We start from the raw sequence: 15,331 nt of genomic DNA, 5'->3' as shown, positions 1-15,331 counted from the left end.
AAACGACCAGTACACTGGCACTGGCATGCGCATCGCGTTACACGTTAGAAAAGGTGTATAGGGAAAACGTGCAAGCAACGCTGCGAGAAAACCTGTGGAATGTTTCATGTTACGCGATCCCGCTTCTTGATGAACAGGGAAGACGGGTGCAGGCTGACGGCCGCGAAACCGTTATAGCCGAAAGAAACATCTTTAGAGGCACGCCTCGAGTGATATTTGCCTCAAATACCCCTGAGGACAAGCCACAACCAGACTCTGCGGCAGTAGGATAGGAATAGATGTGATCGACTTGAAGCTCTCCGCGCATGTTCGTGAGCATTTTCCCTCGTCGCGCCTATACTCAGTTCTGCAGCAGTGTTCGTTTGTTGCTTCGTTCATGTTTTCCGGGTTCCGCAACAGACGCGCACTGAACAGTTGTAGACGCTTCTAGACTGCAGGGAGGTAGTTATAGCAAGACCGCTCCAAGGGAAAACCGCCACATCTTCGTTGACCACTTGGGTGCACACCGCCCATACCTGGCTGAGGAGTCGAGGAAAACAGCATGCCACGCTGTGCACGAATGCGAGGGGACTAAAGGGGGAAGGACATCCAGCTCGGACGGGGGTCGCGCACTACATGCCCGTGCGGCACGATGGTAGGCGTTTCGTGCAGAGGCTTCACAGAACAGGATACGCGCATTGTGGGCACAGTAATGCATCGTCAGTTTGAACAAGGAACGACAAGGAATGTTCCTCGTTCAGTTGCGGTAAAGGGGATGAATTATCTTTGCTTACTCTTTTTTCTTGGAAATAGCAGACACTCGAATGCGACAGCACGCGGACACACAGTCTGTACACCCCCTAGGATGCAGTCGAAGAGAACTACACATCATTTGTTGCACATTGCTAGAGTCTTCTACCTGTCACGGTTGGCTCCTACAGCTGAACTGTCGGAAGCCCTTTTAGCTGAGTTGTCAAGATGTGGAAGCAAGAGCGAGGAGGCCAGCGGGTGGCGCGCTTCCTGCCCGTCGTTGTACGTCAGACTGCACGAGGGGCATCCGCGTTAGATTGTGAATTCGTGCTGTGCAGGTGGTCCTACTCATTGGTGTGATTCTCTATTCAATCTATGTTGTGGTAAGTGTGGTAACATATTCATAGTGATACCTTGTTCTTCAAAGATACTGCCCCTCAGTACAACTGCTTTCCCCTCCTTCAAATAGAAGTTCCACCAGAGTTTCGGGATGAGGACGCAAGGACCAGAGGATTCGGGCATCTAGTTGTCAGTAAGCGTCCATAATTTCGGCGGTCAGCCGATATCGTCAGGCTGATGAATGGGTCGCCTTACAGGCCATGTTCTGGCGGTTTTGATGTTTTGGTCTCTCTACAAGGCATGCGTGACCCCAGCCGGATCAGTGCCAGGTACTTTTTTTTTTGACTCGAAATGTCGTCATGTATCCCTCGTGAAGAGACGGAGGAATGGAAGGCGAGGCCTAACGCGGAAGAGATTGTTGAGAGAAAGCGTGATGGTATGTGACGTTACGGTTCCCTTGAAGCGACCGTAGCAAGGATTTTCCTATAGGAACTCTTCGCTACTGCCACAAATGTTCTCACTACAAACCGGATAGGACCCACCACAGCCGGCATACCGGCAAGTGTACCCTAAAACTGGATCATTATTGCCCATGGGTATGGCTCATAAACTTCTTTCGGCGAACGGTGACTACAGGGTTCTGGACCGTCAGGTAGCAAACGATATCGGCTACTTCAACTACAAGTTTTTCTACCTAACACTATTGTATACCACTGTCACCCTATCATTTGCCGCTGCAACGATGATTCCTACCGGTAAGCCGCCATCCGAGATCGACAAGGAACACGGCTCTGCCAGCAATCGTTCTGCTCAGTCTCGGCCGCGTTCACTGACCCTAATATTCCCTTTGAGACCGCGTACTTCATTATCATGGGAACCGTCCTTAGCCTTTGTGTACTCGTGTAGGAAGACGCACACTGGCATCCAACACTGCGACTGCCAAAGCATGCTTGACTGGAATGATGCAGGATTGTTGGAAGCTTCTTCATATTCCACTCGTACCTGCTGTCGATCAATTCGTCGACCGTGGAATATTGCGAGAAACGTCGCGGCGGCCCAGGCCTTGACTGGGACTTAGGTGTGTTCAGGAACAATAAAGAAGTTATGGTGGGTTGACCTTGTGTAGACTGTCGCGGATCACTAGAATAATGAGCATGATTTCAGGGTTATAACCCCCTGCTTTGGCTACTGCCGGTTGGAGGCCCGCCGGGCAGTGGAGTGAAATTCCCTAGGCTCCACGATTAGGCAACGTGAGTACGTGACCTGTTGCGATTGAGTGGTGGGCAGACAGTTCTCTCGAAGTGCTAGATTTGATGGTATTAACTACGTTTCTCGCACTGACAGCCATATTGGACCGTCTCTGCCATATACGCTCTTTTCCGCAACGAATGGCTCGTTTCCTCTCCGTGTACAAAAGTGAAAGGGGGTAGTTGGTCGTGTCGATGCGCCCACATCGAGTAGGCGTAAAGTCGCGAGTGCGGGCGCGTTCACTTCGCTGAGCCAACGAAAAAAAAATATTTCTCCCTCTTCGCAGCCATTTACTTTCAGTACAACTAACCCAGCTCTCTAGCAGTCTCCATGCTTCTTTGTCCTTTAACATAGTCCAGCACCTTCTCAGAAATCTACCGGTGTAGTTCCGAGCCAAGTCATCTCACCAGGGCTGTTCCATACAGCGTCATATAGGGGCAGGGCAAGACGCGCGCTTTCTCGGCTGAGCGTTAGTAAACGACTTGCTAACTAATTAGGTGGACAGCAAAGTCTAAAGCCTGGATAGCGCACCCACGTCGCTGGCGCACTATGCGGTGTCCTTGTTTCGACTTCGGACCGACTGTGTCATTGTTGCACACACCAATCCCTTAGATAGGGAGGTTATTCCCAAACAACCGGGTCGTGTTGGCTAGGTGAACTAATCACGTTTCATAAATACAATCGGCAAAGGTTCATCCTTGGATGATTTTCAACATGTGGAATAAGAAACCAAGCGATGTAAACAGCCTCCTCAGACAGAAACTGCGGCATCCTACGACGGAATATGGATTTGATTCGGGAGGGAAAAAAGAATCTGAGGTGGATCCCCTTTTCGGGGTGAATGTTGACGAAGCGAAAGAACACGGCAAATACAGCAAAGTCAGGAAAATTGATACTCAACTCATCGTCGACTTGCACGATACAGGCGACATATCCCAGCTTTTTACTGCTTCGGGATACCCAAAATGCGGGCAATACAGCCTCTGTTGCAGTCCGCAAGAGCTTGGCGACTTAGGATGCGGTAGGTTGCCTTGGCGAGGACAAACGTTTTTCGCTTCCGCAAAGCTCTTGCACCGAATTCTTGCCTTCGCACAAATCCAGATGCTTTGTCTGCGAGGGCTGTTTTCCCATTTCAGGATTTCCCCTCTTCTTCGACTTTTTGAAGATGCTTTTTGTCCTCTCGGCGTCTCAGTGCATTTTTCTGTCGCCCGTCCTCTTCGGTGTCTACAACTTCTGGTCTCACGAGTCTTCGCCAAGCTGCTCCGTTTACACCCTCGGTAAGATGAAGACGGCCGTCGCCGACCCACTGTGGACAAACCGCGCGTATATGGGCTCATTCGCTTGACGGTATTCTGTGGCTTTCCCTGCGCAGTCCTGGGGACAGCAGGCTGTCTTAACGACGGGGCCCGCTCCTCCTTACTTCCGGTTTCCATGGTCTTCATCACGATAGTATTCTCCGTGGCCCTCTTTCCCCACTTCAGTCGGCGCCAGGTAAGCTTCACGTCGTCGCCCACCTGCGCTCTGGACAACGGCAGCAGCAAGCAGGGCGCCACTCGCAGGATGACGTCTGACTGAAGACGGCCACTGTGCCTCAGGTTCAAGCGAGTATCTCTCCCTCGTCGAGCAATCTCCCTCTCTTCCCTGATTCAGCAACTAATCTCGAAGACGTCAACGGACGAAGTAATACGGCCTGATAGCTTCGCCGTAGCTGTTTCAGGGCTGCCCAAGGATGCAGTAGACGAAGATGAAATTGCACAGTTTTTTGAGACGAACGCCTTGCCAGGAAATAAGGAGGCATCGATCGTCAAAGTTGTTATTGGCTTCGACGTCTGCCAGTACTACGAGTACGCCAAGAGGCAGAGCTATCTCCAGAAAAAGCTGAGACGCACCGGAAAACCGCAGGATTTCGTAGGCCTCGCACCGCGGCGAAACCAAACAGTTACGCCTTCCCCCACCCTCCCGCTCCTCCAAACGCATGATCATTACACACGTGGACCCAATCCAGACAGGCAAGCCGGATATGTATACCGCTTCTTGTCCACAGTACCTACAGCCTGCCGTCTCCTCAACTTGATCGTCACCCTTGAACTGACCTTGTTCCCTCACGGAGGTGGATAAGGCTACCGTGAGAGGTGCGGTTCACTGATCACAAGCTAGCGGAGTTCCTCATATCTATCTCCTGACCGCTGCTACTGTGGCACTTAACGCGCGTCTGTGTCGGACACACGACAGTCGCATCGTCGCACCGGAGATCGATGCAGCGGCACAGCGCGTCCGCAGGGGCCTCCTCCCTGCCGCAATTCAGGACTCGTTATCCATCAGGACCATAAGTAACGGCCTGGTCTCACTCGATCAGGCTGACGTTTCTTGCAAGGGAAGAAACGGCTCATGTCTTTGACGCACCTCGTGTTTCTCGCTGGCTGCAGCACGAGCAACGCATGGCGTGGAAAGACGCCAGAGCTGGTGCTGCAATTCACCAGCTGAAGCAAGCGAGGGTGAGGTCGATACCAACGGAAATTCATGTTATTGCCGCTGCACTAAATCAAGAAACGGGTGGGTGTTTGCTGCCGAGAGGAAGGGCCTCATGGGTACTTCTCCCGCAGCACGCTCAACCCTGAAGCAGACCGAAGCATAGCCCGAGAGTAACAGTTTTTCACGTCTTGCCACAGTCCATAAGGGAGATATTAGGCTTTCCGTTAGGCCTACGACATAAAGGCAGTCCGAAACACGGAACGGATAGAATACGCAGGCACACATGCTGGTGGAAACGCACCTAGGTGCCGCATGAGTTACACAGGTTGCGTCACACAAAACGATGCCGCATGCGCCTCGTGCGAAGATCATGCCGGGTCACGCACCGGTTCAGGGGGCTCGAGTTAGCTTCATTTCACATATATGCCAGTTTTACTGCACGTACGTCTTCGTCATGAGTTCCTGTAACCCTCGACTACTCAGGAAGAGAAGCACCTGCGCGAACAACTGACGAGGCTGGAAGAGAAATTCAAAAGCCTTGAAGCGATGCACCTCCGGTGAGCATCCCGACCCCCCCACGCCCTGCATGACTTACAAGCGGAATAAACGTAAATTTGTACGTAGACATAAAAACGTCCACCAGCTCAAAAGCATTACCTGTTTGAAAGCAGAGCACAGTGAGAATCGGCCACGCTCGCCTGCAGCGTGGGCAATTCTCACTCTCCGCTGTCGTGGTAGAGTTCCTTCACCCCTTCCGTAGGCGGCGGCAGAGTGTATTTGAACCAACTGCGCGTGACTGGACGCTTCTTGCTGCGATGAAAGTAACTGGAAGGGCGTCGACGCTGACAAAAGGCAGCTGCAGCTGCTATGAACAGTCCCTTCGAGGCATGATATTGTCCATCACGCATCGTCCGGTTTTTTACACCTCAAGACAATCACGTTGGCGGATGCGGCGAGGAGATTCGATCGCCGCGGTAAGGTACACCGGTTGTCGAGGCCGCAGCCTTCGCCCCGCAGCTCCGCCCGGTAAAATGGGAGAGCGGATTTTGTTTACGTGTCTCGTTCTTGTGCTGAGTCCTGTTGATTTCTCTCTTTCTCGCCTGTAGGGCAACAGGATTCGCGGTCGTTCTCTTTCGCTACCAGCTTGTAGGCGACAAACCCCACAGAAACTGCCAGTCGACTGCCGACTTCCCTCACTCGATACACGTATTTGCTTACCCCCACCCACCAAAACGAGGCCGTTGAAGCTCTCACCGTGCAAGGAAATCACACAACCTACAAAGATAAACGCGTAACAGGATGCACATGAAAATATTCTGTGTTTGGCGTATTCGGCGCCAAGAGGCCATACGTGCACACGCATAAACCCGATCGTCCTACGGATGTGCATTTATATGCACGTATGCGCCGGCATTTGGTTCTGACACGCACGCATTTGCACTTCAGTGTGGGGATACTTGCACATGGGTAGGCAGTTTTTGTACGTGAAAACGACAGCATATATCTATATATATATATATATATATATATATGTATGCGTTCAAGACGGGCAAGTAAGAAGGCCTCGCGTTGCACGACTTCCCCGAAAGCACGCTCGCGGCGCGATGCCACGCGAATTGAGTTTCTTTCCAGGAGCAGAGAGAGTGTGTGAGACACTGGAAGGAGTCCTGGCAGGGTTGCCTCAAGCGCCTCTTTGGCCTCGGCGCGTTCAACTCAAAGCACGCTCTGTTTCGCGACAAGTATCCTCTGGTCGTGAGTCACACGGTACCCCCACTGAAATTCAACAAAAACACGTTTGTCAAGGGGAGTTACGAAACATGCGGCAGTCGGTTGTTTCTGCGATCTAGCCAAGTGCGGTTTTCTTTGCATACAACGAACACGTGAATAGATTTCCCACACAGTCTACTCCGCTAGCAGCAGAGAGCGCATGCATGGCATCCATAGACGGCGTGTTGGTTTGCGTCCACTTGCCTTTACCGTGTTGCTGTGCATCGATTTCCCTCTACCAAACAACGCGAAATCCGAGAAACTTCACATGTTCAGCATCCAATAGCGAAGCACATGCGTTTTTCCGAAAGCCGTTCCCTTGCTTTGACGAGTATGGCGCGCCAGTCATCAAGGTACCATTCAGGTGCAGTACTTTGTAGTGAGTCCACTGTTTCACTTGTTCCCGAAAAACGCTGGAGTGTGGCATCGGGAGCCGTCTCCCGCGCCTGCCCTTCGCACATTTTCTGTATTCGCTGCATCTAGCGATGACATCCAGAGCCACGCCCGCAGCAGCAAGTTTTACGTGGACAAAGCTGGAGTGGGGTTTCTTTTCCAGGTTCAGAGAGCCCCGAATCCGTCAGACATCCAATGGGAAAATCTCGCATACAGCAGCTCCCGCCGCGTGTTAGCCAAGGTAAGGTTCACTCACACTTCTAAACCCAGGCGAAGCGTTGTTGTTTCACTATACCGTGAAACGAAGGAACTCTGTCAGGCATGCACCTGGCCGGCGTTTTGCATTTCGAGTCATGGCGACAGCACTGGTGCTCTTCAGGGATACCGGCACATGTGACGGCGCTCGTACTCCGCTGCAAATCGAGCTCTATCTTCTAGCTAAGAACTTACACATATGTGCAAACAGAGCCTGACGGCACGCCAACATTGAACACCCTTCGAATCATCTCTGATCAAATATAAACGTGTGCGCTGAAAGAACGGGAGTGAAAACGAAAAACCCTCGAGTCCGGATTCGCGCGCTGTCCATTTGTCTGTGCGGCGTAGGTGGCGACGATTGGGATAGGCGCCGTGATTTGGGTTGTCGCGCTCACAATCGACGTTGTTCTGCTCTCGCTGAATGTTCGTATTCACAACGAAAACTATCGAGGCGTAAGCTAAGGAATTTCGCAGCGTAGACTTGACGCACGTCCTGGGGCTTGCCAGCAATAAGCGTCGTTCCGCTGCAAAGGCTTCATAGCATACAACGTGTTGCGACAGCTTTCCAGAGAAGGCCGCGGCATTCTCCTGGCTCACGGCTCCGGAAAGAACGAACCGTCTGCAATTTTCTGTTTTTGTGTCGCCGCCTCTTCGCGACAGACTGGTCTCGAGTGGTTCAGGCCCATCGAAAATCTCATTGAGAAAATCGACCTCTCACGAATTCGTGAAGCTCTCGCAGATCCAGTACGTTTAGGTTTCGGAGTCCGGCTTGGGATAACATCAGCACATCGGGGGCTCGCACACAGCGAACGAGAAGTGGGAAGCAGTTCTATGTATTCCACAGAGAGTTTTGCGGTCGCCTCGTCGCGCAGGGCGCTCCGGATAAAAACTCTGTACAAACGTAATTCATTCTATTTGCAGGCTTGTATTCAGACGCACATCACAAATAGATAGGAATATGTATGAATGCATGCACACGGTAGCGCAGGCACGGGTAACGCGTTTCTGTCTACAAGCGACGCCTTTCGTGTGTCACCGCGCAGGCCAGAGGGCAGCGTCTTTCCCCAACCTCTTTGGGATGTGAGCTCTCGGTCGAAGCGCCACGTCCACGTCAGAAAGCGCAGTGACGCGGACCCTCAGGCGCACTTTTCCTTTCTCGGCACGCTCTTGCAAAATCTTGTCTGTCTCCTATCTTCAGCTGGACGTCCAGGCGCACTTTGGCTTCCTGCTTCTCTCGTTCGCTCCGAGTGTAATGACGACGCTTGTCAACGGCGCAGTTGGCTGGGTGCTCGACAGCATGGTGAGCCATAGTCCCCCTAAATCGAATAGCCGCCTCGTCTGCAGCCAAAACCGGACTCTCCCGTGGAGTGCTCTCGAAGAATGCCGCGAGCCCTACGCTGCACCGCAAATGCGCGCCTGAGCCGCCGCCCCCCGCCTCCTTGCTTTCTGCCATGCCGCCTGTTGTCAAGCTCAAGGTTGTCTCCCAGCGAAAATCACTTGGGGAAACGAGCGCGAAAGCCGCGTTAGGCAGCACCAGCACACGGAAGTGAACAGCCAGCTGTCCATACGCACGTTTCGCTGCAGACGAGGCTGACCCCATCCATGGTCGCCAGGTCTTAGCACGACCTCTCATCACTTACGCGGGAGTTCCTGTCGCGGGAGCCTTGCAGAAAGAGAAAGGGGGAAAGCCAGGGACGGCCGTCGGCGATCGCCGTCAAGCGCCGCAAGACGAGTGCACTCTGCCTCCATAACAACGCGGACACCGTATCCTTTTTCGATCTGGAGTATGCATGAGAGCAGAGCTTCCGGGACCGCGGGCTCCTGGACATAGAAAGAGGAACAACCGCCTGTTTTTGCGAGAGAATGCGCTCGCTGTTCTTTGGCATGCAGTCCCAGTACGAGCGGCATCAAACCGTCACAGGCAGCGAGGTGAGATGCTTCTCGCGTCACAGTTGCAGAGGCCGGTAAAGTCTTCTCAGGAAACCAGCGAACCCGCGAAGCGCGAGGAATGCACCATGCATGTCGTGTGCACCGAGGGGAGAGGCGTCCAAGCCTGACCGCCGACCCCAAACATTTCTGTAAGCACAGGTGCATACATACATACATACATACATACATACATACATACATACATACATACATACATACATACATACATACATACATACATACATACATACATACACACGTACATGCATACAAACGTACATACATAAATACATACATACAAACATCTCAAAATACACTCCTATCCAGATGCGTACTTAGGTCGCCAAGCCATATTTTGAGGGCAGGCGTCACCAAAGACGTCTCCAAACATGCATGGGCGCGTGAAGGTGCCCTTTTTTCCGGGACTTCTCAGGACGTTATGCGTATCTGATATTTCCAGGCGTCTTCGCTGTTGAAGCTGACTGTCGTTTTCACTCTCAATACCGCAGTCAAGTACATCTTCGTGCTGAATCAACCAGAGTGGTGGTAGGAGAGCTTTCCGGGCGAGCCTTGCCCTCTCCAGCCGTTCATAAAGGCCCGATCTCAGCGCGCATATACACTATTCGTGACTCCATCGCGGCGGCGTCTGCGCCGCTGCTCCAGTTTTTTTTTGAAAGGCGTACCTGCACACACTTATTTCAAAATATAGCTTTACATGCTTGCACGAAGGCCCTCCAGACTTTAGAACAAAAGAGCGCACGTACTCCAACACAAAGTGTAACGGAGACAACTCCAGGTCACGAAACTATACTGAGCTACATATAAATATACACGTATATGCAAACGCATATATACATACAAATACATACATATATATCTGCCTATTACATATATATCTGACAGGGGATGGGCGTGAACTCTTCCACTTGATCTCTTTGTGCTTCTCGGCGACTGTCTTCAGGTATGTGAGAGGCGGCATGGTAGAAAGTATTTTTCTCAAGCTGCTCTGCTGCATGCTAATGGAGCCCATAGTGACCGCGCTTCCTTGTCAGTGGCTGGTAAGCGCGGTCTACTCACATTTCACCCCCCCTTCGTCCAGATCTTCTCCGACCGTTCATGATACGGTTTTCCGGTGTCGTTTCTGGCGTCTCATTTTTACGTTCATGCGCCGACTCTCCCGTCGTCGCCGCACGCGCACGACCGGCGGCGTCGCCCTGTCTTCTCTGACTGAATAGCTGCATGCGGACATCTGTTAATATACATACATATATATATTCAGCGTGGGCTTAAAATTGGTAACCGGAGATTGCCTTACTTGAATGCACCCCGAGTGACAACGACGACGCACGTTGATTTCTACGCTGGCTCTTTACTTGTTGCGTCTGCGCGGCCGTCGTGGGCTCTCTAGAATATGCACCTCCATGCACATCTCTCTCCTATGCAGTTGCAAACGGCTATGAAAGTTTCTGCGCGCATGCAAATAAGTATGTGCACGCAAACAGGATGCTCTCGGCGGAGCGCCCTCGCAGCTTTGTGCAGGCATCAGAATCTCCACACTCAGGCAGTGCCGTTCGTGCTGCTTTTTTGAGAAATTCAACGTTTCGGCCCCAGGATCTCCACGCTCACGCCGCACCGATGCCTTCGCGTCCGCCCTCGCCCTAATGCAGGCCGAGGCCTGCGGCGACGCATGTGCGGGAGCGCTGTGCTGCGTCGGTGCCGCGCGAGTCGCCGATTCACGCCTTTTTCGGTTTTTCTGAGAGGCAGGCGACGCCGAGTGCACGCGTGCGGGTGTGCAAGTATGACAGGTGCGTCCGGTTCTTCGTGAATCCGCGCACGACGCGCATGGGACAAGCTGAGTACAACAGACTCTACGAAGGCCCCCTTTTCTACACGCCTTCGAGGTGAGCACCTCGCGCGCCCTTCGCAGATCCTCGTAGCATGACGCGTCGTCTATTCAGAGCTTCTTCGTCCACGAGAGTCTGCATGCCAGCCCCCTCCGTCGGCCGGTTTACTCTCTCGGCGCGGCTAGGCGGGACTCCTTCTCAGAATGTGTTTGTTTCTTGCTGTCGATTTCGCCTCGCTACCTTTTCGCCTTGTGCACACGTGTCAAGGACGCGGGCATCCCTATAAAAGTCGTATCTAGTTCCCGGGAATTCGGGTGCCTTTGCGCGTGTTTGTTTCTTCCAGACTGGCGACGGTGCTCAAGTCCTTCGCTCTGACGGTGATGTACCTGCCCCTCGCGCCGATCGGCGTGTTCCTGGGCCTGTTCATGTGGAGCATTTACTACTGGACGTACAAATACATGCTTCTGCGCAGATGCAAACGACCCTATCTGCAGTCCGCGCTCTTGCCTGAGACTGTGAGACGGAGGGGGACGGGACGGCCGCACGCCGACACTCGAGGCGACCGGGGCCACACACACACACGCACGTTGCAAGCGCGTGAAATCTGTAGTGACCGGCGAACAACAAACGCCAGCCTCCAGCTTCCGTTTGCACTTGCGCGCGAGACTGTGCGCGGGTAAATCGCGGTAAAAAACGCTGCAAACTCAGAACGTTTCTACCGCACTTGGGAAAGAGAGACCCGGACACGCGTTGCCTGTAAATGCGTCTCTAGATTTATATATATCTATATGTCTCTATATATATCTATCTATATATATAGCTGTGTATATATGTATACGAATGCGCGTATACACACAGACAAATATATATATATATATATATGGATATGTGTACATGGGAGTATCGCGTGCACGAAGCGTTCACGCGCAACTGTGGAGACTGTTGTATTTTGTTGCATGTGTGGCTTTGGGGGGTTTTTTGGCCTCTCCGGATCCCCAGGCGCTGCGCCTTGCGCGGTTCTTCATGCTGTGTGTGCCCCTCGTGGGGGCGTACCTCCTCGTCCCGTCCTTCGACTCGTCCCTCCACCTGACAATTCAGATTGTCATGCTCGCCGGCTTGGGCGTCGCCCTCTTCTTCCTCGTGCTGCCCGGTCGGCTCGCTCAGAAACTTTTTCTGACGCACTTCTGCCAGGTGCGACCGCCTCCAAGTGGAAGCAGATGCACATTTGGACGCACGATGCGCCTCTCCACGTCCGTGCACCTGAATACGCGTGAACCAGTGGGTGTGTATATATATAATCTATTTCTCTACGTGTGTGGGACGCTTTTGCGGATAAGGCGAGTCTCTCAGTAGCGCGGCAGGGGGCAGAGAGGCGCAGCGCTTCTGCAGCCGACAGGCGGCAGGCAGTTCGACACACGCGGCGCAGCGGCTGCACGCAGAGACCGGTGCACGGATAGGGTTTAGGGTTTGCGCGTTCGCCTGCGGGTTACCTCGGCGCATGGCCACGCTGAAAAGAGATAAGGGTAAACGAAGACCGATGGCAAAGCGGATGGGGAATGCGGGGATGAAAAGGGCGCAGCGGGACGTCTCTATAGAACCCTTTGGTTTCTCGCTGTCTCTCTGCGTGGTGCGTGCAGCCTGAAAAGGAGAAAACCTTTTGGGAGAGAATGACATACTACCAGGCGCAGCACATGTTCGTAGATAAGTATCACCGAACAAATCCAGTGTACCGCGCCTTGCCAGCAGAATTGAATCCTGAGATTCTGTTCCCGCCCATCTCGCTAGGCTTGCTGGGCTCCACGACCGCGCCCGAAGAGACACCCGATCTCGAGGGGACAGTGCCACATAAACGAAGACGGCGTGGCCAACTGACGAATTTCGGAGCTGCCATCGATTTCCCCGAAAAACTCCAGACGCAGCTGAGAGCGGTACGCCGACGCCGACGCAGCGAGAAGGGACGCACACGGAATGCAAAACAGTATCTTTACATCACGTCTGCATGCATACAAAGAACGGATGGAGCTTCATCAAATCGCATCCGCACAAGGCGATAGCGTCTTGATGGAATTAGGGGCGAGCAAGATGAACGAGAGAGATGGCGGGTGAAGCAACGAGATGTGCAAAGCTTTTTTTCGTGTGTAGAATAGCGCTTGTTTGGTGTATGGAGAAGCAGCTACTTTCGCGCGAATTTTGACGGGAGCGGCCAATGTGACGCGGAGGGGCAGACCCGACTGAACGACAGGGACTGGAGGTCACAGAAAAGCGAATCCGCAGAGCGCGAAAAGTCAGAAGAGCAGAAAGGCAGGCTCAGTCTTCAGCAGTCCTAGGAGAGAGCCTTTTTCTGCATAACATATGAATGCTTCATCCGCCATTCGTTGACTGTTTACCACGGGAGACAGAACAGAATAGCAAGTTCGGTTCGCATTCGCGCGTATATATATACATACGTGTATATTTTTATATATATAAACGCACGCATAGACAAAGGGGGACAGAAAAAGAGGAAATGTGGACTCCCTGTGCATCTGCATATATGTTGGTAAACCGTTCACAGCTGCCGTGTGTATTCCAAAGTTGTTAGTGAGCTTGCTCGGAAGTCTCTCCACCTCACGTTATGTCGTCTCAGTCCCGCTCTTTCTGCTTTGTTAACTCTCTCTCTCCCCCTGCGCGAGGAGAAGGGCACTTGACTAGCACAACCTGAGGACTCCATGCTCTCTGTTTTGTTTTGTAGACGATTGCGGCGACTGTGGACTTCTCGCCCGGCGTCGCCCGCTCCCCCGACAACGCTCGTTTCCTCCGGAGCCTGCAAGAGTGGTCTCAGGGGACGGACAGCGGAGGCGGAGATCCGCTCGAGTTTCTGTCGAGTCTGCTGCCGTCAGACATTCGCTCGGCGGTGCATCGAAAGACAACTGTGGCTGGCTGCCTTTCGCCAGTTGCAGTGGCCGACGCGAACCCGCCGGGAGGCCCGCGAGGGTTTCTCTCTTTCGAAGGCGGTGTAAAAGAAGTCGTTTCGCTCGTCGAGCGCGGCACCTGCTCCCGCAGCAGCCCAACCTTGCGTGACCTCCGGAAACCCTCCGCGTCTTCCGAGGTGCGAACGCGAGCGTGCTTCCAGGTCGCCGCGCCTGTCACAGAGGAAACCATGCGAGGGGAAGCGGAGAGCGCGTGCGAGGCACAGACAGCGCATGCGCAAGCGAGCGACAGGGGGTTGGAAAGCTGCGGAGGCGGAGACGACGCCCACACAGCGAGGCAGGCGGGGAGGGAGGCAGCGGCAAGGAGAAACAAGAGGCGTTGGGACGAGGGACTTGAGGAAGGCGATGCGCGAGCGACGGAAAGCAGAAGGGCTGGAGAGCGAAACGGGGAAGTAGAGGAGCGCGGAAAGATCGCACGGAAGGCAAAATGCGTGGGCACGAGCCCGCTGAACAAAACGAGTCCGGGGTCCGTGACGTTGCCCAGGTCGAAAGGGTCTCGTCTCTTCACACGAGAAAAAGCCGAAGGCGGTCGCGCCGTCGAGGTAGCTATCGACACGAGGCGCGAGGGCAGCGAAGACGATGATGACGTTGAAGGTGATGACGCTGGGGGAGCGCGGGAGAGACTTGAAGCCTCTTGGCCGTCGCCGCCTCCCAAAGAAACGAGAGGAGGCGGGGGGGCAGGGAAGGGAACGGCAGACGATCTGGAATCTCAGAGTCTTTTTTCTCCCTCGTTGGCGTGTCCGCTGGTCGCGGCTTCTCGCGACTCCCCTCAGTGCGGGCGAGCCGGCGAGGCAGCGCACACAGAAGGTTCAGAGAGCGGAAAAGAAAATGAGACAAATGGAAGTGAAGTAAACACGCAAATCCAGGTGGAGGCAGTGTTTTCCGTCTTGGTTCATAACGATGAAGACCCGCAGAACACGGGAAATACACTGCAGCTTGGCGAGATGGGATGAAGAGCTCAGAGTCAGCACACAGATTCCTCGTCACCGCTTGGCATGAATAGTTAGGAAACCGCAGAGGGCTTTCCTTCAGGCCTCGTCGATGTGCACGTGTCGATGCATGAATGCCAAATCACGTTTTGCCTCTTATTCGCATGAATGTGTGAGTAACGTACGCCTGTCTGAAAAGACCGGGAGTCAAAAATCAGGTGAGCGTCTCGCTAGACATATGAGCGCCCGGTAGAGACGCCTGACTCTCATATTCGACTTGGATTATCTGAGGAGGGCGAGAACATATTTTCGAATGACACTGCCTGGAAGTACTTTTTTACAAGATAGATACAACTAGGTGGTGACATTTCCTTCCTGCCGCAGATTCTGAGAGGGCTGCGCTTAGGCCGTCTTCGTCGGTCACATTCACGCCTCCTCGGATGCCGTTCATGGC

At 53.4% G+C, this 15,331-nt stretch overlaps 1 protein-coding gene across 1 annotated transcript; it reads left to right on the top strand.

Annotated features, from left to right (window-relative positions):
- Positions 1-957: 957 nt before the first annotated feature.
- BESB_015880 (uncharacterized protein) lies at positions 958-14,901 on the top strand (the record flags this gene model as incomplete). The annotated part of the gene is made up of 27 exons (XM_029360303.1): positions 958-1,011; positions 1,068-1,112; positions 1,171-1,261; positions 1,326-1,397; positions 1,445-1,504; positions 1,558-1,664; positions 1,721-1,823; positions 1,883-1,970; positions 2,037-2,175; positions 3,007-3,337; positions 3,453-3,593; positions 4,034-4,224; positions 4,743-4,869; positions 5,276-5,345; positions 5,895-5,934; positions 6,421-6,540; positions 7,112-7,189; positions 7,555-7,659; positions 7,867-7,950; positions 8,405-8,506; positions 9,097-9,135; positions 9,596-9,681; positions 10,097-10,186; positions 11,323-11,494; positions 11,979-12,170; positions 12,617-12,907; positions 13,711-14,901. The coding sequence occupies 27 exons, from the start codon at positions 958-960 to the stop codon at positions 14,899-14,901; spliced, it is 4,209 nt and encodes a 1,402-aa protein (XP_029216279.1).
- Between the last annotated feature and the right edge of the window lie 430 nt (positions 14,902-15,331).

Source organism: Besnoitia besnoiti, chromosome X (genome assembly GCF_002563875.1).
Source record: "Besnoitia besnoiti strain Bb-Ger1 chromosome X, whole genome shotgun sequence".
Taxonomy (NCBI): Eukaryota; Apicomplexa; class Conoidasida; order Eucoccidiorida; family Sarcocystidae; genus Besnoitia; species Besnoitia besnoiti.
This window is presented reverse-complemented; position numbering and strand designations above follow the sequence as displayed.